This window comes from Typopeltis vanoorti, chromosome 16 (assembly GCF_054136105.1).
Source record: "Typopeltis vanoorti isolate ZY-2024b chromosome 16, IOZ_Tvanoo_1.0, whole genome shotgun sequence".
NCBI lineage: Eukaryota > Metazoa > Arthropoda > Arachnida > Uropygi > Thelyphonidae > Typopeltis > Typopeltis vanoorti.
This window is the reverse complement of record NC_143564.1, coordinates 108591948-108616031: the sequence shown is the minus strand read 5'-3', so window position 1 is coordinate 108616031 and position 24084 is coordinate 108591948. Positions and strand designations below refer to the sequence as shown.

The 24084-nt window shown below is 37.1% G+C and overlaps 1 protein-coding gene across 1 annotated transcript in view; it reads left to right on the top strand.

Annotated features, from left to right (window-relative positions):
• The first annotated feature begins 607 nt into the window (after positions 1-607).
• LOC150098254 (OTU domain-containing protein 7B-like) overlaps positions 608-24084 on the top strand; it is a 235979-nt gene continuing 212502 nt past the window's right edge. The window contains exons 1-2 of the mRNA XM_090406289.1: positions 608-961; positions 19995-20093. Coding sequence (XP_090262415.1) covers positions 20021-20093 — 73 coding nt within the window. The 5' untranslated portion in view covers positions 608-961; positions 19995-20020. The remainder of the gene's footprint in view (positions 962-19994; positions 20094-24084) is intronic.

Below are 24084 nucleotides of genomic sequence, written 5' to 3'. Positions count from 1 at the left end.
ACCAACACTTACGGCAATTGTGAGGAAAATTAGCAGTAGTACAGTATTACAATATTTGGAAATGAGTTCTCGAGACTGTATTTTAGAATTAACTACAAATGTTCAAAATGTTCAAAGTGCCGCCAGGGGCGGACCCCTCCGCCCCCTCTAGCTGCGCCTCTGTGTTTAGGTCCTTAGATTGGCCCTAATTTTTCGGGGCCCCAGCTAAAGCCTAGCCTCCTGCGATTGTGCAAAAGTTCGGCCCTGCCTATGGTGAATTTGGCTATATTGTGGGAGGTATAATAGATATTAACCACACACACTAGATCAGTTAATAGAAAGTACACAAAAAAAATAGAAACTAAAATTTCTCAGAACAGTATGCTTCAGCATGATAAAATATATGATAAAATTTTGTTATCCTTAGGAAACAATGAACGCGTGATGAATTTCGTACGTTTTCTTACACATGCGTGAAAAACTGTATATGATGTAAGAGTTGAATAAGTGTTTTTCAGTGGCTGCATAGGCGTTGTTTCATCATATGAATAACGTCCTAGTGACATTTCTCTATTTGAAACAGAATAATTTTTGTTGTACATAATAATAATAATTGCCAGTTGTTAATTTTAAATGACGTACTATTGAACAGACAAGTTGCTTTATAAAACTTTCAAAAGTTTGCGAGTTTTTATGTTTAAGGTACCAAGCACATCTTCAGCCTATGTTTACTAGCATTCGTTCTTTTATGGAAAGTTGGAATCTTACCAAAGTTTATCCTTTTTGGAACTTTTGCATTGCGACATCATCTAGACATGATAATACATATAGAAGCAAAACGTTTTTTTGTTAAGCCTTGGTTTAAAACAGTTAATTAAAAATGTTAATAGTTACGAAGTTCTTGTAAATTTAACAAATGTGACTATAACCCATACGAAATGGTTTGTAACGATAGCTATATTGCAGAAGTTACAGTACACTGGTGAGTTATTAACTTTTTGATGCCGTATTTACAAAATAAAATTGGAAGATTTATTCTACGCCACTCCATGTTAATCAAGCACAAAAATTTATTTTTGATTTACTAATAACTGACAAATTTACTATATTTATTATACAGTCTCAAAAACTGGTGAATAGAACGGTTTTAATCATAGTTACTTAACTACTTCCACTCCTAGAGCAAGAAGAATGTATACGGATAACATTGAAACACTTGAAATGATGAAATGAAATACTTATTTTGTCATGTACAGAAATTCATTAAAATTTCATTTGCTAAGCAGAATGATTACGCCCATCGAAATGAGTGTAGTCTATCAATGCATGAAGTATAAACAGAAAGTCATTAACGGGTTATTTTTGTTTAATGCTTTTCTCTGATTTTGATACCCATACATCAAGAAATTATATTCTTGTTTTATTCTTTTATCCGTGTGTAAGCAAACACCTGGTCACCTTTTTTGCTTGAGCCCTGTATTGGTAGTGAGTTAGCTGATCACATTTTCCTTATAAATCCTCCACATTTTGTTTCTTTTTTTTTTTTTTTTCAGCTTCTGCTCAATAATGTTACTTATGCAGGGATTGATGTAATAGGAACCAATGTGAAAATTGAAGTAGATGAACTAGAGGTGCTTAGTATTACAAAACCTTAATGTGAATATATTGGCGCATGTGTTATGAGAATCTCTAAGAGAATTGGCATTACCTTTGACTATGCTGTTGTAAGTTTTTCCACTTGGTTATTCTATAAATTAAAGATGCCAAGAAATTATATTCTTGGTTTAATCCTTTATCCAAGTGTAAGCAAACAATGTTTGCACCTGAAGTATTTTCAGGACTGGGCAATTCGTATATAGAAGCTAATGACTTCGCATCACTTGCCTTAGTACCCCATAATGCAAAGCACATATCTTTATGGACATGTATAATGCTATGCATTATGGGAAGGGTCACTACCTAGACAGGTTTTGATCTTTTTTGACGTCTCATCAGTGGGAGCCAGACCCAGAGGTGATACCAAGGTTGAATTAGTGCAGAAGTCATATTTTCATATACAAGTAGCGAAAAGGTGAAAATACCAAAAATTCAGGTGCAAAGTTTGTTTGCTTACACTTGGATAAGGGATTAAACCAAGAATATAATTTCTTGGCATCTTTAATTGATAGTATAACCAAGCAGAAAAACCTCCAACACCTGTCTCTAATCCAGAGTATTTTAATAAAAGGTGCCACACCTTTTGGTTACTCATATATGAAACTTTTGTATCGTGTATCAGACTTTTGGTTACTCGTATATGAAAATATGACTTCTGCATTACTTCAACCTTTGTATCACCTCTGGGTTCGTCTCTCACTGATGAGACCTCAATAAAGGTTGAAACCAGTCTGGGTAGTGACCCTTCCCATAATGCATTTGGCAGGTGACCAGCCCTAGCTGGTCACCTGCTAAATGTTGTTATTATTATTATTTGACACCTCCAGGGAGTCCATAGACTCATCGAGGGAGGGCACCTGCTCTACAACTCTGTCTCCACCAACTGACCGCAACTACACCAACATCATTTGCCGCTGACCACCACTAGTATTTCTACAGATAATCACAAACATCCATGCCCACAGCGAGATTTGAACCCACAGCCTTTTGGCTGGAGAGCAGATACGCTAACCACTTGATTAGTGAGACTTTGTTGATGGAGGATGTATAGTCAGGGATAGAATGCAAGAAGTATAATATTTAAATATTATACTTTTATAATATTCAAATATTATAGTATAATAATAGTCAGTGATAAGCAGGACAATGATGCAGAGAACACTTCATTGAGACTGCAGTGAGTGAAATATATAGTTTGCTGCTATAGGCTTTGGAATGGATATAAAGGGAAAATGTGGACTTCAACTCTGGAGATAGATTGAAAGAAGAAATTGTCATGTCATTAAAGAAATGGAATTTATGTGTCTGCTAAGAGATAATACCTAAGATAGCATGTAATTGAAGGGACTTGAAATTTGAGAATGTTGGAGCTGGCGATAGCATCAGAAAACTTAGTTCCTAACCAACATTGTCTCCAATTTGAGTGAACCCAGTCTTGACCTGAGAGATTGCCAGATGCATAGAATTTTAAGTTAAGAGATGGTATATGTGAAATTAAAAAAGTAATTATGATTAGCTGAGGAGCCAACTTGTACAGTGTCTTGGCATAAGATTCTGAAGGGAAAAATGTTAGCAGTGCTTGGGAAATAAAGTGGTCAAGGGATATTTGAAGATAACAATCATACTGTGATATTGTTATCTTCAAACCAGGTTACCAGATCTGTGGGCAGTAATCAAGATGTGGCATTATAAAAATCTTATGAAGAAGAATAACTTTCATATCCTTGTTTGTCAGCATGTTCTTCAGAAACCAAGTAATGTGATATGCTGTTTTGGTCACTTTCCTGTATGTCCTCTAAGTTTTAACTCCACGTCTACAATCACACCCAAATCCCTGGCCTCATCAGTTTCTTGAAGTTCAGTTTCATCAATGAAGTTCACAGCTTGTGATCTCTTCTTTCCAGAGTACATTGCCTTACACTTGACCACATTAAACTGGCAGCCATTTACCTTTTCCCCTAGTGCCAGTCTATTTTAGTTATCCTGCATGATCTCAACATCATCTTCATTGACTGTTACTGTTCCCAGCTTTGCATCATCAGCGAACAACTGAATATTTACCCTGAGATCATTTACTATATCACTGATATATAAAATTACAGAGAGGACCAAGTACTGAGCCTGTGATGCATCAGTGGTCACCTGCCTTTCTCCTGGAGTCAACTTCATAAACCACTTATTGATTTTAATTCAAAACACCAGCTTCATATTCATCCCCATTTCCTCCAATTTATCCACAAGAGTTTCATATGAAATTCTGTTCAAATGCCTTTGCAAAGGCCAGCAATATTATTTGTCACTTTATTATAAAAAAGTGACTCAGTTGTCACTTTATTATAAAAAAGTAAAATACTAGGGCAAAACCTACATTTCACCAAACCTATCCTTGTCCCTATAAATTATCATATTTCTGTCCACTCAGCCCTGAATTCTGATCTTTTACCAATTTTCCAGTACCTTAACCACCACTACTGTGATACTGATTTGCCTCTAATTTGCTACTTCTGTCTTGGAGAGTCCATTATGCAGTGGAACTATTTTGCCCTATTTCCACTCCATTGGCACCTTCCCAGAACTGAGGCCTAAATTAAATATCTTGGTCAGAGGTGGTGCCATTAATAATACACAAGCTGATATGCCAGCCTGCTTGGTCAAGTGGTTAGCATATCTGCTCTCCAGCTAAAAGGCTGTGGGTTCGAATCCCACCATGGGCACGGATGTTTGTGATTGTCTGTGGAAGTGGTGGTGGGGGCTGTAGATGGCATTGGTGTAGCTGATGAACAGAGAGTTGTAGAGTAGGTGTCCTCTCTCTTGATGAGTCTTTGGACTCCCTAGAGGTGTCATGAAATAATAATAATAATAATAATATGCCATCTGATCTCACGACCATATTCGAATTAAGGTTCTGCAATATCCTAAGCACCTCTGCTTCTGTTCTCCCATCAGTCAATGTCACATCTGGCACTACATTATCCATCTGGAAATTTACTGAATGATTTGCAAATTGCACACATTTGCAAATCATTCAGTAACTTCTTTGGTTTGGTTCTGTTTCCTTCTTACCATCAGCATTGATAGAACAGTAGTGCATTATATTCAGGAGAAATGCAATCATGCATACCAACTTGAGATAGAAAAATCCATCATATGGAGAAGTAGTGAAGTAGATGATATGCTAAAAATGCTTCTAAATATAGCTGTATAAAAGTTTTTACAGTGACTGCACTGCATAATTCTAAAGGCCTGCATGATCATAAAGTTGAATTCTAGATGACTGCAGATAATATCCATCTGTAAAAAAGGGAAATAAAAGCAACTGTGAGGATTATGGTGGAATTTCCCTATTGAGTATTCCAGGTAAGATTTGTGTACAAACATATTTTAAAGGAGGCTCAGAAAAATGTGGAAACTTGGAGATGAACAACTTGGTGTCAGGCCAAATAGGGATTGTCAAGATCTAATTTTCACTTTAAGAGAAATAGTTGAGAAATCGTGGGAATATGACAACAATTTGTATTTAAGTTTTATAAATCTGCAAAAGTGCCAATGTTCACAACATGCAAATTATTTCGTATAAACAAGCCATTATAAAGAGTATATGAGTACAGAAAGATGGTTTGATCTAAAATGAAATGTGAAACAAGGGTGCCCGCTATTTTCACTGTCTTTCATTATTACAAAAGTTAAATAACATTAAACCTATTATGAAAATTAAAGATTTTTTATCTCAGTTGTTTACTTTATTCAAGGCAATGTTATACTCATAAATAAATATAGTATCATCTCCTTCAGAATTCCTTAACTAAATTGAATAACTGCTGTAACAAATTTGATACAAAAATCAGCAATAAAAATATAGAAGAATGAAAATATGTAAACATATTGAAAACATCAGGGCATCCTCAATGGAGAACCTATAAAACAGGTGAAGCATTGTCCTAAGGGACAGTTGAAGAACAGGGGGAACTCCACACGAATAACTAAAAAATAAATTTCACCTATTTAGGCATGATTTTTAGCAGAGACATCAAATTAAATATGGGAAAAGAGAATTAAGATAAGTAAAGCTGATATGATGGGAATAAGCTGAATAAATTTATATTGAATAAGAGACAAATCTGTGCTTATCTGATTACAAGTTGTAAAAAGTAATTTGGGAAAATGTCTGATGGAAGAAGTAGTGGTGAAAAGATGGAAAGAGAGTGTAGAGAATTTGTACAAGAAAGATAATAGTATTGAAGGAGAATTTGTTGAGGAATCCACGATTCCGTGGCTGATGGAATGTCAGTGGAATTATTAAGAGCAGCTGGGGATTAAGTAATGAATATATTGACTGAAACGAACACAAGGACTACATCCGTTTTCACAAGTACAGCCATTCTGGTCTTGCAGACCATGCTCTGGATACACGCCACAGAATACGGTGGAAGAAAGCTACAGTAATACACCATATTAGCAAATACAAATTCGAAAGACTATTTATGGAATCAGCCTCAGCCCTAAGAAATTCTCCAAACCTCAACAAATTTGGTTGTATGCGACTGCCCCAAATTTGGGAGGCTTACATCAGCAGATCTTCAGCCCAATGGCCAAGAACACCTACTTAGCCTGCTAGAGGACACCATCAGGACTTTTAGGAGAACAATAGCTATTGTTTCAATTCCTTAAGTGTTTTATTAATGCATAACCAATGTATAAGCCTGTCTACGAGTGTCTACAGGTTTGGAAGAAAATATACTGACCTACAGATTAAAAAACATCAGCTTTCACCTCAATTCCAAAAAAATTGAATCCCAAAGAGATTGTGAGAATTATAGAACCATCACTTTAATTCCATGTGCAAGTAAAGTTATGCCGAAAGTGATCCAACAAAAGCTGGAGCCATGTGTGAGTAGAGAAATGCCACAAGAACAGGCAGGCTTTAAGAGAAGTAGAGGAACTAGGATTTAGAGACCAAATAGCAAACATGAGATGGATTATGGAAAGAACAAGAGAATTTCAGAAGGAAGTGTTCATCTGTTTTATTGATTATAAGAAATTAGAAATATATATACGTTTACACAAGAATAATGTTTAATTTGCCAAATATTTGCCGTTTATTTAAAGAAAGTGTGGAGGCCTTACTCAACGTCCTAATTTGAATCGTAATGACTGTATATCTATATCAAAAATTTGGGAAAGTTTAATCAGGATAACACATTGATTTTTTTATTTTTTTTTATGTAAATTTCCTATATTAGTCTAATGTTATTTAAGATTATTATATGAATTTCTGAATTAATATCTTTAATTATGACTTTAAAAATGTTTACTCTTCTAATACTTAGCGATATGACATCATGCGGCTCGTTCTATGTGTGAATGATCAATTGTTCGTATTCCACCTTGTTTTTTAAAACTATTCCTATGTAGCCACTGAAGATGGTCTGTAATATTCAGACCGAAATATTTCGCAAATTAAACATTATTCTTGTGTAAACGTGTATATATTTATGGAGGATGTCAAGAAGAAGGCACCATGGAGCATGCTGTTTGCCGACGACATTGTTCTATGCGAATCATCCCGAGAGAAGCTTGAAAATACCCTGGAAGAGTGGAGAAAGGTATTGGAGGAGAGAGGCATGAAAATTAACCAGGAGAAGACTGAATATATGCCAACGGGGAGTGATCAGGATATGATCCTTTCTTTTAGGGTTACACGGTGATCAGCATTCATTTTAGAAATTTTATGGAATTTACAACTGTGTGAAAAAAACTTTTTTATTATCCCGACGTTTCGATATTCACATCAAGATCATCATCATCTGGAGCATACATAAATATACAGGACAAGTTACATCATGTTGGAGGCTTAATGGATTTTTGTCAGAGGGAAAAAAAGGTTTTTCCCTCTGACATCTTAGATCTCTTTTCCTTTGCCATTAACTCTGGATATTTCTCGTGGAACAACAAAATCTACAAGCAGATAGAGGGAACTGCCATGGGTTCTCCCCTCTCACCCCCCCTTGCCAATTTCTATATGGAAGATTTTGAAAAACGAGCCATAGACTCAGCCCCACTCAAACCTTCTATCTGGCTAAGATATGTAGATGATGTGTTCTCTATTTGGCCTCATGGCCCAGACACGTTAGACTCCTTCCTCAGTCATCTCAATAGTCTACATCCAAGAATCCAGTTCACTATGGAAAAGGAAAAGAACAATTGTTTACCCTTCCTAGACACCTTAGTCACACGCCTGCCTAATGATACACTTACCTTCACCGTATACAGAAAACCCACACACACAGGCAGATACATTCACAAACTCTCCCACCACCACCCCTCTCAACAATATGGCATTATTAAAACTCTTACCAAGAGAGCCCACAATCTTTGTTCCAGTGGAACCGCCCTCACTAATGAGCTTAACTACATACACAGCACTTTCCTCTCCAATGGCTACAGTGATCACAGTATCAAAAAAATAATCAACTCCTCCCTCAGTCCCCTTCCTTCTCATCAACAAGATTTTAAAAATGCCATCACCATACCCTACATCCGTGGCACATCTGAAAAAATAGCCAAGATACTAAAACAATACAATCTACACACAGCATATAAGCCCCACCGCAAACTGGCTACCCTTATCCGTTCTACGAAAGATCAGCTCCCTCCTCTCTCTCTGCCTGGAGTTTACAAAGTACCCTGTTCCTGTAAGCTGGCGTACTTTGGACAGACAGGCAGATCAGCATCCATCCGTCTAGAGGAACACAAGTCTTACATCTTCAAACACAACTATGGCCATTCAGGCTTGGCTGACCATGTTTTGGACACCACCCACAGAGTATCATGGAAGAAACCACCATGCTCCACCACAGCAAATTCAAGAAAGAGAGACTTTTCTTAGAAGCAGCAGCAGCTCTCAAAAACCAACCAAATCTCAATAAATATGGGTGCATTAAGCTTCCGAAGATTTGGGAAACACTCATCACCAGAGTTCCCACCTTACATTCCAGGCCACCTACTACTGCCCTTAGAGGGCGCTCTACCTAGATAGGACTTTAGTGTCACCCACGTGGTTGGGCTTAGTATTGTTTGTTATTTGTGCATATGTTACAGTAAATTTCTTGTAATCCCTGTAGATGTCCTAGTGACTAGGACGAAATATAGGAAGTATTAAAGTCTATTTTAATTCTTTTTGAGTGTTGTAAAAAATCCATTAAGCCTCCAACATGATGTCCTCACAGCACTTAAGCCCCTACACACATATTCTAGACAAGTTACATCATTTCTGAGTTACATCATTAACCGTAAGCTAGAGAAACAATGATTTGATCACGTTATTCTACTGACGTGACCTCTTTTGGAAAAAAAATAATAAAAAAATAAAAATAAAATAAAATAATAAATAATTTTTACATCAAGCTAAATTCTAATTTTACAATGACAGGAATAAACATTCTTTTAGATGGTTTTCTTTCAGAAACAATCGGTGTCCTATTTTTAGTAGTACAATTCTTATTTTTGATTTACAATACTGGATTTTCTACAGTCCTGTTTATAGTTGTTCTTGGTGAGGAAGGTCGAATATATATCTTCCATATATTTGGGATTTTTAAACCATCATTGTTGTTCAGTTCTGTGTAAGGTATTTAGGGCATGATCAGATTAATTCAATCAATTCTGTGTAAGGTATTTAGGACATGATCAGAAAGGCCAGCTTCACCATAATTATTATATTTAATGTGTCGTTTATGTTCTTTTTGTCTAATAGGAATAGTGTGTCCTGTTTCTCCTATATATGGTATGTTGCAAGTACAGTAAATCTGGTATACTCCAGGGTGAGCTAGTGGAGGGAGTGGGTCTTTGGATGAGTTGAGTAAGCTTTTTAATTTTGCAGGAGGTTTAAAGATGGCTTTGAGGTTGTACTTTTGTAGTACTCTGTTTATTTTGTCTGATATTCCTTTAATGTAGGGAATGGTTATAGTTTTACTGTAGTCTGGTTTGTCTTTGTTTTTTATTGTGGTTTTGTAGAGAATTTTGTTTATAGTGTTTTGGCTGTATCCGTTTTTTTTGTAAGTTACTACTGATAATTTTAAATTCGTCTTTCAGTGCCTATTCATTGGAACAAATCGTCTGAGCCCTGTTTTTTAGCGTGTTGATGACACCTAGTTTTTGTGTTGGGTGGTGGTAGGAGTTTATGTGTATATATTGTCCCGTATGTGTCGATTTTCGGTAAACAGTGAAGGAAAGATTGCCCGAGGGAAGACGTGTGACAAGTGTATCTAGACACGGAAGTGTGTTGTGTTTTTCAATTTCAATTGTGAACTGTATGCATTTGTGTTGTTTGTTTAGGTGGCTATGGAATGTGTCTAATGTCTGGCGGCCATGGGTTTGGGTTTTAGAGGGGAGGAATCTACGGCAAGTTGCTCAAAATGTTCCATGTAAAAGTTAGCAATAGGGGGGGATAATGGCAAGCCCATGGCTGTGCCTTCTTTTTGTAAGTAGAAAGCGTTTCACCATACAAAATAACCCAACCGTAATACATGCGCAAAAAGCGGCGTGATATCTGGAGGGAATTTGTTCTGTAGGAGAAGAATTGTGTCATTGATTGGGACATTCGTAAAGAGGGCAGAGACCTAATAATAAATAATAATAAATAAATAAAAATAAATAATAAATAAAAATTATTTATTACTTTATTTTATTTTTTATTTTTTTATTTTTTTTTTCCACCAGAGGTCACGTCAGTAGAATAACATGTGATCAAATCATTGTTTCGCTAGCTTACAGTTAATGATGTAACTCAGCTTGTCCTGTATATTTATGTACGCACCAGATGATGATCCTGATGTGAAGATCGAAACGTCGGGATAATAAAAAAGTTTTTTTAACATGGTTGTAAATTCCATAAAATTTCTAAAATGAACGAGGATATGATCATACGACTTCAGGGTGAAAGGCTAATTTCAGGGAAGAAATTCAAGTACCTTGGGTCGGTCGTCGAGAGGAATGGTGACCTGGATGAGGAAATACAGCACCGAATAACATGCGGCTGGATGAACTGGAGGAAGATGAGTGGGTCCTGTGCGACAAGAGAGTGAGTTGTAAGAGGAAAGGAAAGCTGTATAAGATGGTGGTGAGGCCGGCGATGCTTCATGGCACGGAGACGTGGCCAATAACAAAGGCACAGGAGAGGAAGATGGAGGTAGTGGAGATGTGGATGTTGAGATGGATGAGTGGTGTGACAAAGAAGGACAGGATAAGGAATGACTACATCAGAGGGATGGTTAAGGTGGGACCAATTGGCAAGAAGATACAAGAAAGTAGGCTGAGGTGGTTCGGACATGTAGAGAGGAAGGGTAAGGAGTATGTTGGTAAACAAGTGGAGTATATGGAGTTGGATGGAAGGAGGAAAAGAGGCAGGCCCAAGCTCAGGTGGAGAGATAAGGTGACAGAGGATCTTAGGGAGAAAGGATGGAGTCTGAAGGATGCCCTGGACTGGAGAACTTGGAAGAGGAAGGTTAAAGATCGGTGCATCGACCCCGTTTAACATGGGATAAGGCATAGGGAAAGAAGAAACATGTATATATTTCTAATCATTATGTCACAAGTATCGTTAAAGAATCAAATGATTATAAGAAAGCTTTTGATTGCATGGATCACAATCAGTGGTGTAGCTGGGGGTTAGGGTCCACCCCGGGAGACTCTTTTTACTCGAGATACAATTTTATTTTTTGACGATTCTTTTATTTATATTATTATTATTATTATTATTATTACCCAAAACCTCATGGAGTCAAAGACTCATCTGGGAGGTCCTTTTATCACACACACACACACACATCTCATCATACCGTGTCTTAAACACACTCAAACTCCTTGCAGACACCACAATCTCAGGCAAGGCATTCCAATCATTCACAACTCTGCACAAAAAAAACCTGCCTCTCACTCCCCTACTCACTCCCTCTTTATACAGTTTCCATGGATGACCTCTGGTTCTTCCCTGATCTCCCACTATTCATTGATCTTACAACAACCCCTTACCAACTTGTAGGTCTCTATCATATCTCCCCTCTTCCTCCTGTCCACCAGACTCTGCAGATTACATCTTCTCAATCTTTCCTCATACTCGACATTCCAGCTGTCAGAAACTACCTTAGTCAGTCTCTTTTGAATCCTTTCCAACATCTCTTCATCTTTCTGAAAACTAGGTAACCAAATCTGGGCACAATAGTCCATGTGTGGCCTAATCAAAGCCTTATATAACAGTACAAGAATCTCTCTACTTCTACACGTCAGTGTCCTCCACATCATTCCCAGAAGTCTTTGTGTTGTCTTCACAATTTTGGCGATTTGTCCCCTAAATTTTAGATCCTTATCCACTATCACCCCCAGATCTCTTATTTCCTCTACCTCCAACAATATATTCTCACCAAGCATAAATTCTGCATCCCGTCTTTGTTTTCCAAATTTTAAAACCTTACATTTTGCAACATTGAACTCACATCCCCATTTGCTTGCCCAATCACTCAATTTATTCAAGTCTTCTTGCAAGGCCACAACATCTTCACAAATTTTTATGGTTCGTCCCAACTTTGCATCATCTGCAAACAACTGAATATCTCCATTCAAATCTTCACCTATATCATTAATATACAAGTTAAATAGTAACGGCCCTAAAACAGACCCCTGAGGCACTCCACTAGTGACTTTCTTTTTCCTGGATACCGCACCCCCATACACAACTTGTTGATACCTATCAGATAGCCAGTCTCCAATCCAATGCACTAATCTAATATCCAACCCCATCTGCTCTAGTCTGACTGTCAACTTATCATGAGGTACTCTATCAAAAGCTTTTGCGAAATCCACGTGTATTCTTCTCCTCTGTCCAAGGAAGCAGTCACTTTATTGTAATAAGTAAGCAGATTACTAAAACATGACCTCCCTTTAGCAAATCCATGCTGTCCATCAAAGATTATACCATTGTTGTCAACCCAACTCTGGATCCTAGTTCTCACAAGCTTCTCCAACAACTTAACCACAACACCTGTTATACCATTTTTTACTATTTCCTCCAATCAATGTCATCCTTCCATAATCATTCTTTCTTTTGCTGGCTACATATCGAAAGAACTCTCTAGGATTCTTTTTGGCTTCATTAGCTAACTGCTGTTCATACCTCTCTTTAGCTACTCTCACCAACCAAGTCACCTTCCTTGCCTGATCTTTGTAGGCCTCATGAAATTGGTTACTTCCACTTCTCTTATGCTGCCTCCACAATGCCCATTTTCTCTGTATCGCATGCTTAATCTCTTTATTCATCCATTTCACACCTACCTTATTTAACCTTCTCACCCTTGGAAAATACATTTAGACATTGCATCTACTAAATAGTTTTTGAAAATCCCCCAAGCTGCATTGATCTCTTTTCAAGCCAACTCCTCATTCCATGCTACACCCGCAAACTGTCTCCTGAGCTCTTCATACCCCCCCCCCTTGTAGTTCCACATATACCCTTTTCTCACAGGGATCCTTGCACTGCTGGCAACCAACCAGGTAATCACCTCATGGTCACTTTCACCAATTGGTGGATGATTTGACACCTCATTGACAATTACATCCTCTGATGAGATGATCAAATCCAAGACCCTTAATCCTCATGTGCCCTCTGTTACATACTGTCTGAGGTAGTTATCCCTCCAAAACTCAAGAAACTCATTTTCTTTACTTCCAATTGTTATCTCTTCATTCCAGTCTATATTGCCATAATTAAAATCATCCATAATGATCACCCTTTTCTTATTTGCTTGGCTAATTTGACTATACATTTCACTATCACCACCATCCACATTACTAGGTCTATAACAACATCCCACCAAGTATTTGATTCTATTCAACTCTATCTCACACCATACTGCCTCAAAACCACTGACCCTATTTCCCTTTTGCATCTCTACCTTGTATGGACATAACGCTTTCTCTATCATCAATAGCACTCCCCCTCCCTTTTTATCCCTTCTATCCTCACGAAACATATCATACTCTTTCATCTCTATTCCTGTCAGGATGTCGTCCTCATCTAACCATGTCTCACTTATTCCGACAATCTTTGGGTGAACAGACACAATTAGTACAACCATTTCATCCGCCTTGTTTCTTATACTTCTAGCATTGGTATACGAACACAACAGCTTATTTCTGGATCTACAGCTAGTTCCACTGATACCACGCACTCGATGTGATCTCTCCATGCTGGATTGCGGCCATTTCCCTTTCTGCTTCTTCATTTTAGAACCCTTTTCATTTCCATCTGTTTCCTCTTGATCCCTGGTCATCCCATTTCTTTTCTGCATACACATGCTCTCACCTCCTCTTGGAGCATCCACCTTTCTCACGCTGTGTACCCCTGTCCACCCTGAGCCTCCCCGTTTCCCTGCTTCTCTTGCATACCCATTCTCTCATTTTCTGTACTCATACCACTCACTTCCCCATTCATATCCACTTCTTCAATCTCTCCTGCTCTTCCACATCACTCCCCTCTCGATCTGATTCATTCTCTCTATTCACTTCTCTACCTTCCAGCAGCAGTCTCTCCAAGCGACTCACACCATAACCACTCAAATGCAGTCCATCGCTCCCATACAGCTCACTTCGTCCCTCAAACTCATTCCACACATTAACAAACTGTACTCCCGTCTCCTCATACATTTCAGCCAGAATATCATTCATAATCCTTTCTCTCCACTTCATTTCACCACAGTCATATCTAGGCAACACACTGACTACCCTTCCTGTCACACTATTCTCTTTTATCCTTCCAGCCTCCTGATATTCATTCTGATATTCTCTTTGTTCTCTCTCAAATCATTAGTACCAATTAATACTATTAACTCTTTTGCTTGCTCTCGCCTCATATCCAATGCCTCAATCACTCCACTCATTTTACCGCCTGGAAAACATACCTTGTGCATTTTATCCTCTAGCACACCTTTAATAATGGAGTCGCCATACAACGCCACTCGCTCATCTTTCGTTAACTCTTTCATGCCATCATGATTTATTTTAATAGTTTTGACCTGAATTCTCTTAATTTCATTCCACATCCATTTCATTTCTTGCCTCATCTAATCCAATTCACTTTCCGAATCTCGCGACACATTCTCTCTCTATCATTAAATCTTTCTAACTTTCTAACTCTCGACCCCCTCTTCTCACTTTCCCTCTCATTCATCCTTCTTTGTTTCCGTACTTTCGGTCCAACATACGTTCAAATTTCACTATCATTCTTCTCACTTTTTTTACTCTCATTCATCTTTCTTTGTTTCAGTACTTTCAGTCCAACATGCATCCAACTTTCGCCATCATTCATTCTTTTTTCGCTATCGTTTATTCTTTTGATTTTTTTCACTTGTGATTTCTGCATCACGCCATTTCTAGTTTCATTCGTTCTCCCAATTTCGTTTATTTCTGCCACTGTCGCCTCACTTTCATCCCTTTTAACATCCGTCACGGTTTTCAAATCGCTCTTTTTCTTTTTTCCTGATTTTTTAACATTTTTTCGCCTCTCTTTCTCACCATCTTGTTTTTCAAACGTGCACTCGCGACACAATCGTTACTAGCACTTTCTGTCATCAATTTCATATTTGCATTCATCAGTTTCTCATTCAGGTCCCACTTCGCACACACACCCTTCTTCCATCCCGCTAAACATCCACAAATCATTTATGTAATCGAAGGAATACATATAACAGACCTCACACTTAACGATACCACTGAAATCTAAATTAAAATCAAGGAATGACAATGCCGCCGCCATTTTTTTTTTTTTCCCCTCCCTGCAGGTTGCTAGGTCTAATAATAACGATTTCGTAATTAAGTTTACGCAAGAAAAATCCCCCACACTAATAATACCAGTAGTAGTGCACAACGTTTACAGCTGATCTTACTCAAACAATATTACTTAGTAATTTTTATTATTTAATAATTAGTTTTTAACAACTATACTTACAACTAAAATAAACATAAACATAGTGTTTTAATTTATTTCCCTATATGTTGTTTTGACTTTTTGTAGTATTTTTGGTGTGTATTGAGAGGAACTGCCCTGGGCAGAAAAAGCTCTAGCTACACCACTGATTACAATAGACTCTGGATTGTAATAAGATCAGTGGGAATACCTGAGCATATAATTCTCTTGATAAGAGAACTGTATGACAACCAAGAAGCTTCAGTAAAAACAGTCTTTGGAGAAATGGTGTTTGAGTGGAAAAAGGGCTGTGGCAGGGTTATATACTGTTGCCCTATCTTTTTAATATTTATAGAGTGAATAAATGAGAATTGCTAACTTAGACAAAGATCCAGCTGGAATTAAGATTGTTGGCAGAAAAATAAATAATTTAAGATATGCAGATCATACAACTCTCACAGCAGAAAAAAACTAAGGAAGATCTGGAGTGGTTGATTCTATTGGTTAAAAGGGAAAGTAACAAAGCCGGACTTGATTTAAACATCAGCAAAACAAAAGTGATGGCTTCTGGCAATTTAAATGAACTTATAATAGAAGGAGATATGATAGAAATCATTGAATCAGAATCAGAAATGATGGTAAATGTGAGGAAAAAAAAGGTATGTTAAACATGCCAAAAATTATGAAAGATAGAGGTGTGAGTAAGGCCACAAAAGTTGGAATTGTTAAAGCAGTGGTATTTCCAGTAATGATGTATGGATATGAATTCTGGATTATTAAGAAGAAAGAAAGTGAATTGATTCATTTGAATTATGGGTGTGGAGGAGTATATTAAGAATCCATGGACTGCAAAAATGACCAAGAAGAAGGTTTTAGAGAGTATAAATACAGAATGCTCCTTGGAGGCGATGATCGCTAAATAGAATTTGATGTACTTTGGATGTGTTATGCGAACAGATGAATCATTGGAAAAGGCAGTTATGTTGGAGAAGATTGAGGGAATGAGAAGAAGAGAAAGGCCACAAAAGAGTTGGATGGACAACATAAAAGAACTTACCAACTGAACTTATTGCTGAAAGAAAGAACAAGAGGCTGAATGGGATGGAGAGCCTTTGTTCACAAGATCACCCAGTTGAAAATGACTAGATGGCACATAACAACAAAAAGTATTGCTCACTTTTTATGATAGTGATGCTTAAATTGTTTAATGAAAATGACTGCACAATGATGCTACTGGACTTTGGCATCCAGCAGGATGAAACTGTTACGTAAATTAGAGCAAATGGAGATGATGTGAAGCTGGCAATTAGGTTAAATTGTTGCTAATGTAATGAACAGTCATTAAAGAGTAGTATATGAGGGAATTTGAATCCAGAAGAAGGTAAGTGGATAGTGGTGTACTGCAGGACTCAGTACTTGATCATCTGCTACTGTTTAATTTGTACGTCAGCAGTATATTCTTTAAGGTGAAATTTAATTGTTTGCTGATGATGTAAAACTAGGAAGAGTAATAGGCAATGTAGATGTTGAGATCCTGCAGGATGATTGGACTTGCTTTTTGGGTAAGAAATAATGGCTACTTGTTTAATGTGGCCAAGCCTAAGGTCATGTATACACTTTGAGATGAAGAGATCACAAACTGTTCACCATTGATAGAATTCGACTGTAGAAAATTAATGAGGCTAGGGATTTGGATGGTGATTGTGAACAGGAAGTTGAAGCTTAGAGACCATATTGCAAAAGAGGCCAGAATAGCGTATCACATTGCTTGAATTCACTCATATTCTGGGCTGATGGAACTTTTTCAAGTCTCCAGTAAGATTAGTGGAAATGTTTACATATGCTGAAATAAATATCCCAACATATATGCTGTCTGTATAAAGGAATTCTATAAGAATAATGAACTTGCTTTTTAAATATGTTAACTACAATGAATTCAGATGAAACATTTGCATTGACTTCAAAGTGAGGTTATTTACTATGCATGTAGCTAAGATTCTTGAAATATTGCTTGTTATGTAGGTGGAATAGTCCAATTAATTCAGTTGCAAAGAGAAGGAAGATCACTTTTAGATTTCACAAGGAGGATAGTGTATCCTTTTCTTATAAAATCTAAAAAAAGTTCTCTTACCATTTGGTGACAAATTTCATTAAGCCTTTGAATAAGAATGATGATGATGATTGCCAGTATTTAAGGACAAGTACCCAAGAATAAGTGATATAAAAATTAAAGATGCCACTTTTTATTAGTCTGCAAATTCATACACTTAAAGTTGTCCAAAAGTTCTCTCAATAACATCTTAAATGATATTGAAAAAACATCATGGGTTCAGGGCTGTTGCTACCAATTTTAAGGTCTCTTAAAAGATGGCAGACCTTGCATAGTCAGTATGCTACACAATGCAAAGCAGTGTGATGTAACATATCATTTAAAGATCCACTTACATTCACATTTGATTTCTTTCCTGCTAACTTGAGTGTTGTCAGTGGCAAAACATAACATGATTCCATCTGGATGTTTCTTGTGTGTAATAAAGATATACTTAGAAGTGTAACTAGTATATTTGCCCCAAAATGCTAGTTTCATTTGTGTAAATCAGAGTTCTTAAATCAACGATATTGCCAATATCAGCTATAAGCTGATGACTTCAGGGGTGACTCTTTCCTTCATTACACTGAAGTAAACCTGACTTGTTTACTTTTTCTTTCAAAGCAAAACAGAAATTTTCATTTTGTTGCTCAGTTTTGTAACGTTATGTGCTTACCATTTCTGTGTTTTCATCTCATCACCAAATCTTGTTAGAATGACATTTTAGAAATCTGATGGAAACGAGGATTAAATCCAAACAGGATGAAAGCTATACTTTTCTCTTATTGAGATATAGAAAACATTATAGTAAAGTGTGGGAGATCAGTTGAATTGTCTAGAATAGGACTCAAACTAGCAATTCTTAACCATATGTCTAGCTCTGTTATTATAGGTAAAGACACCAATATTTTTTTCAAAGTTATGTGATGGTTTAGTATCCGAGTGGTGTAGAAGATTGATTTAGTTGTCTGAAATGGAACTCAGTTTTCAAACTAGTAATTCTTAGCCATATATCTAGCTCTGTTACAACCAGACAACAATTTTTTTCTAAAGTTGTGTTAGTTTAGTATCTAAGTGGTAATTTTTCTCTTTAGTCAGTTATGTTCGATTGGAAAAGCTACTGTGATTAACTTTGAGCAACTGGGATATTAATCTGATTTTTATGAAATCTTTTGCCTGTTTATTGAGACTATGTAAGAGATTGCCTAAGTTTTGGCCCTTATTGCAAAGATTCATATTATCCTTTGAAGTTAGCAGAAAGTCTCCAATTCACTTTTTTCAACCCTTGTATTCTAGCCTCAACGTTCTCTCCCCCCCCCCCCCCCTTAATCTGTATTTTTGATGAATTTTGAGAGGCAGTATTGAATGCATCTGAATTTGCTCTAGAATCCCAACGTAGAACTTTTTCAAGCACTTATTGCCTCAAGTAAGATTAGTGGAAATGTTGGAGAGCAAAAATGATTCCAACAAATTGTTTTTGTTTCGAGATGCACCAAGATTGTATGTGTGCATATGTTATCATGTGCCTGGCCTGGCTGGCCGAGTGGCTAGCTTGTCCGCTCTCCAGTCAAGAGGCTGCGGGCTCGAATCCTGCTGTGGGCATGGATATTTGTGATTGTCTGTGGAAATACCAGTGGTGGTGGTGGTCGGCGGTAGATGGCATTGGTGTAGTTGCGGTCAGTTGATGAATTGTGTGTGGCGGAAGCAGAGTTGTAGAGTGGATGCCCTCCCTCGATGAGTCTTTGGACTCCCTGGAGGTGACAAATAATAATAATAATAAAAGTCATACATATTTTTTAATTCATGATTTTCTTCTTGAAGGCTTTGTTTCTCAACTCACTTCTTAGATCATGTCTAAATTGATGAAAATAGTGACAATCTTAAAAAAAAAAAACTTTGTGGTTTGTCCATAGATTTTAATTTCTTAATGATCAATTTAATCTGCAATTCCTTCACATTCATTTTTAGCCTGATTGTATGCAGTTAATCTGATATAGGTGAATCACATACAGTGACTTGCTTTGCCATATCTTTAAGCAGTAAAATCAATTATCTTTTGAATTTGGGAAAAGAAAAAAAAAATTATTTCCAGCATCATCTAATTAATTGGGAATTATATTAGAAAAATTTATGAAATTCCTAAGTTCTTCTTCATTAAAAACAGTTTGGAGAAGTTAACATATTATTGTAATTGTGTAGTCATGTTGACATTAATCTGTATTTTATTTTTTATGTGCAATGCTTTTGCAGCTTTCATCCTATTTGATATATTTTTGAAACATTTCATGTTGTAAATTAATGCTATTATGTATGTAGAGGCACTAAACAGGATGAACTGAAGAATGGATTCCATATTATCAGAATTCATTGCCAGAACTTCTGCTGATCCAGGTTTAGCGAGAGACCTCTTAGAAGGTATATTTTTTAATCATGTTACTAATTGCATTTTCATTTCTGTTAATCTCTCAAAAATGAAAATTATATTCCTATTGTTTTCTCAGTTTTCAAGAATTATTTGTCCAGCTGATGTTATTTTTAAATACAACCTAACATTGCTTAGGCAAATTTAATTTGAAAAGACTGTAGTCAGTATTTTCCAGCAGGTGGTTCATATACCTCTTGCTATTTATGTAAAATTTAGTAGTAGTCCGAAAAGCATTTATCTCCTTCCTGAACACAACAGCAATAGTCATGACTCAACATGACTGAAAATTTTATGATTTTTCTTAAAGAATAAGGGAACTCAAATTTTTATTTTTTTGATTTAATATTTTTCCTTCACAGACTCGTTTATATGTTTTTTTTTCTGTGAGAATCTCTTTGAAGTGTTAACTATCCTTTAAAATACTATTCAAGTGTCTAACAGTTCAAGCATTATTGAATTAATTATAGCACACTGAACTGTGGTGTGCAGATGATTGTGTAAACACTCATCAAGATTAATACAAAAATTATATTAAAAAATGTGAATTTATGCTATTTTGATCTGACAAACTATGCTAGAGCAAATTTGATAATGTTCTCATACGTTATTTAAGAAGAAAGCAGCAAATTGATTTGCCAACTACACATTGTTGCCATCCTAGATTGACTTGTAAATCTCATGATGGAAAGTGATCAATAAAATAACAATTACAGTGATATCACTTTAATATATTTTATGGATTAAAAATATACGGGCAAATCAACCATGAGAACATGTAATTTAAATACAAAAATACTATTGTTGTTGGTGAGTGGTAAATGGTGTTGTATGTATTTGGAGAATTAAGTAGCAGAGATGGTGAGTTGTCTGTAGTTATTATTATTATTATTACAGCTATCTTCATGGAGTCAGTAGACTCATCGCGGGAGACCCAAGCTATCAAAGCAATATCTATCATATCTCTTCTTGAATTCATTTACAGACAAAGAACTCGCAACTGAGTTTAGGCAGTGCATTCCACTGAATGGAAATAACCATTCACCACTCTCCAGGCAAAAAACCTTGTTCACACACCTTTGTTAACCACACTTTTCCTTAATTTCCAGGGATGACCTCTTGTTCTTCCATCACTATCACACAGCTGAAACATTTTCCCTGCATCAATCTTATAAAACCTTTTAGTAATTTAAATGTTTCTATCATATCCCATCTTCTCCGCCTATCAACCAACCTCTGCGATCCACAAGTTCTCAATCTATCAATGGAGGGAGCATTTTTTACATCACTCACCAACTTAGTCACTCTCCTCTGAACCCTCTCCACAACCTCCAAGGAATCCAGGTGACCAGACCTGACCACAGTAATCTAAATGTGGAAGTATCAATGCTTTATAAAGGGGAATAATAATAATAATTATTATTATTATTCAGGCCTCCATGGAGTCAAGAGATTCATTGTGGGAGGTCCTTCCTAAGAACATAAAGTCTGTCAAGATTCATCGAGGGGAGGTCCCCCTTAAGAAACACAAAGTCTCTCATACCACTCCTTAAACTCATTGACTGTTCTCGCTCTCACCACTCCATCAGGCAATGCATTCCATGGTTCAACCACCCTCCACACAAAGAAACCACTCCTCACCCTCTTGCTCACAGTTTCCTTTCGTAATTTCCAGGGATGGCCTCTTGTCATCACTCCTTCCCGCTGTTCAACAAAGCAAAAGAACTCCCCGATGTCAACCCTGTAACCACCTCTCAATAGTTTAAAAGTCTCAGTCATATCACCTCTCCTTCTTCTATCCACCAAACTCTGCAGTCCACATTCCCATCAGTCGATCCTCATAACTATCCTTTTACAGTCCTGAAACCATCTTTGTCATCCGTCTTTGTATCCTTTCCACAGTTAATTTATCCCCTTCAAATCCTGGGGACCAAATCTGAGAACAATAGTCTAAGTGTGGTCTGATCAGAGACTTATACAATGGAATGATAACCCTTTTATCTCTGCAGGTCAGTGTCCTCATAATTGCAGCAATCCTCTGTGTTACCTTCACCACCTTTGCAATATGTCCCCTAAATTTCAGGTTTCTATCAATTATCAACCCCATATCTCTTGTCTCCCCTACTTCCTCCAGTAACGCCTCCCATAGAGTATGCAGCATCCCATCGATGTTTCCCAAATCTCAAGACTTTACATTTTGCTGCATTAAACTGACACCTGCATTCATTTGCCCATCTATCTAGCTTATTCAAATCCTCTTGCAGGGCTACCACATCTGCACTATTACTAATAATCCTTCCGAGCTTTGCATCATCCTCAAACAACTGAATATCCCCTTGCAATCCACTGGCAATGTCATTGATATAAAGGTTAAACAATATAGGTCCTAGTACTGAGCCCTGTGGGACCCCACTTGATAACCTCTTTATCTCTGGATGTCAGTGTGTTCCTCAATAACCAAGTAATCGTATGTGTAATCTTGGACACCTTAGCAATGTTTGTCCCCTGAACTTCATCTTCCTATCCACCAACATGTCCCTAGTCTCATCAATCTCTTGGAGTACCGTTCCATCAATGTAGTACACAGCTGGTAATCTTTTAATCCCCAAATGCATAACTTTACACTTTTCCACATTGAACTGACATCCATTACCTTTTGCCCATTTTGCCAGCTTATTTAGCTTATTTAAATCATCCTGCAGACTCTCAACATCAGCTTGATTTTTTATTGCGCTACCCAACTTTGCATCATCAGGAAATAACTGAATATCTCGCTTTAAGCCATTTTCTATATCATTTATGTACAAATTAGACAACAATGGCCCAAGCACAGAGCCATGAGGCACACCACTGGTCACCTGCCTCATCTTTGACTGCTCCTCCATTCACTACCTTCTGGTATCTCTCCCTGAGCCATTCTCCTATCCATGTCACCAGTTTAGTAACAATTTGCGCAACAGTACTCCATGGGGTACCTGTCAAAAGCCTTAGCAAAATCCTGAAGTACCACTGTGTAGAAGTACTATCTTTGTCCAACTCAGATGTCATTCTATTATAAAAAGTTAATAAATTGCTAAGGCCGGATCGACCTTTAACATAACCTTGTTGGCCCCTATAGAGTATCATATCCTGATCCACCCATTCTTGAATTTTGTCTTTAACCAACTTTTCCAATACTTTTACCACCACTCCCGAGATGGTGATTGGTCTGTAATTAACTACTGTAGTTTTAGAGCTACCTTTATGCAAAGGAACTACTTTGCCTTCCTTCCACTCCCTACGGACCATACTAGAGTTCAAACTTAAGTTAAATAATCAAGTAAGAGGTGTTGACAATTCCTTTGCACATTCATGCAACACCTAAGATGATATTCCATCTAAACCTACTGCAGTATTTGCATTTAAATTTTGCAATATACTAAGTACCTCTGATTTCTTAACTTCAATTCTCACATTAGTTATTGCTATAGGTACAGAGATACCCTCACTTGGGTGATAGACTTTTGAAAAGTGATCACTCAGTAACTCGACTATTACATCTGAATTTGTCACCTCAATACCATCAGCACCCACTAAAGTTATCCTTCCGAAGTCATTCTTCCTTTTACTTGCCACATATCGGAAGAACTCTTTGGGATTACCCTTGGATCTCCTTGGCTAAGGTCTTCTCATAATCTGATTTAGCTTTTCTTACTGTGCTGATAACCTTCCTTGCTTGAGCCTTGTACTGCCCATGGGTGTACTGATCACCTTTCTCCTTGTAAATTCTCCATAACATTATCTTTTTTTGCAGATCAAGCTTGATACTACTACTCATCCATCTAACGCCTACCTTGTTTGTCTTCCTGACCATGGGGACACAATCTGATATTGCCTTCCTCAGATACCCACTGATTTTATCCTGTGCACTGCTAACATCTTTCCCCTGCAATATGTTCTGCCATGGGATGGCTGCAAGCTCAATCTGAAGCTTGTTATAATTGC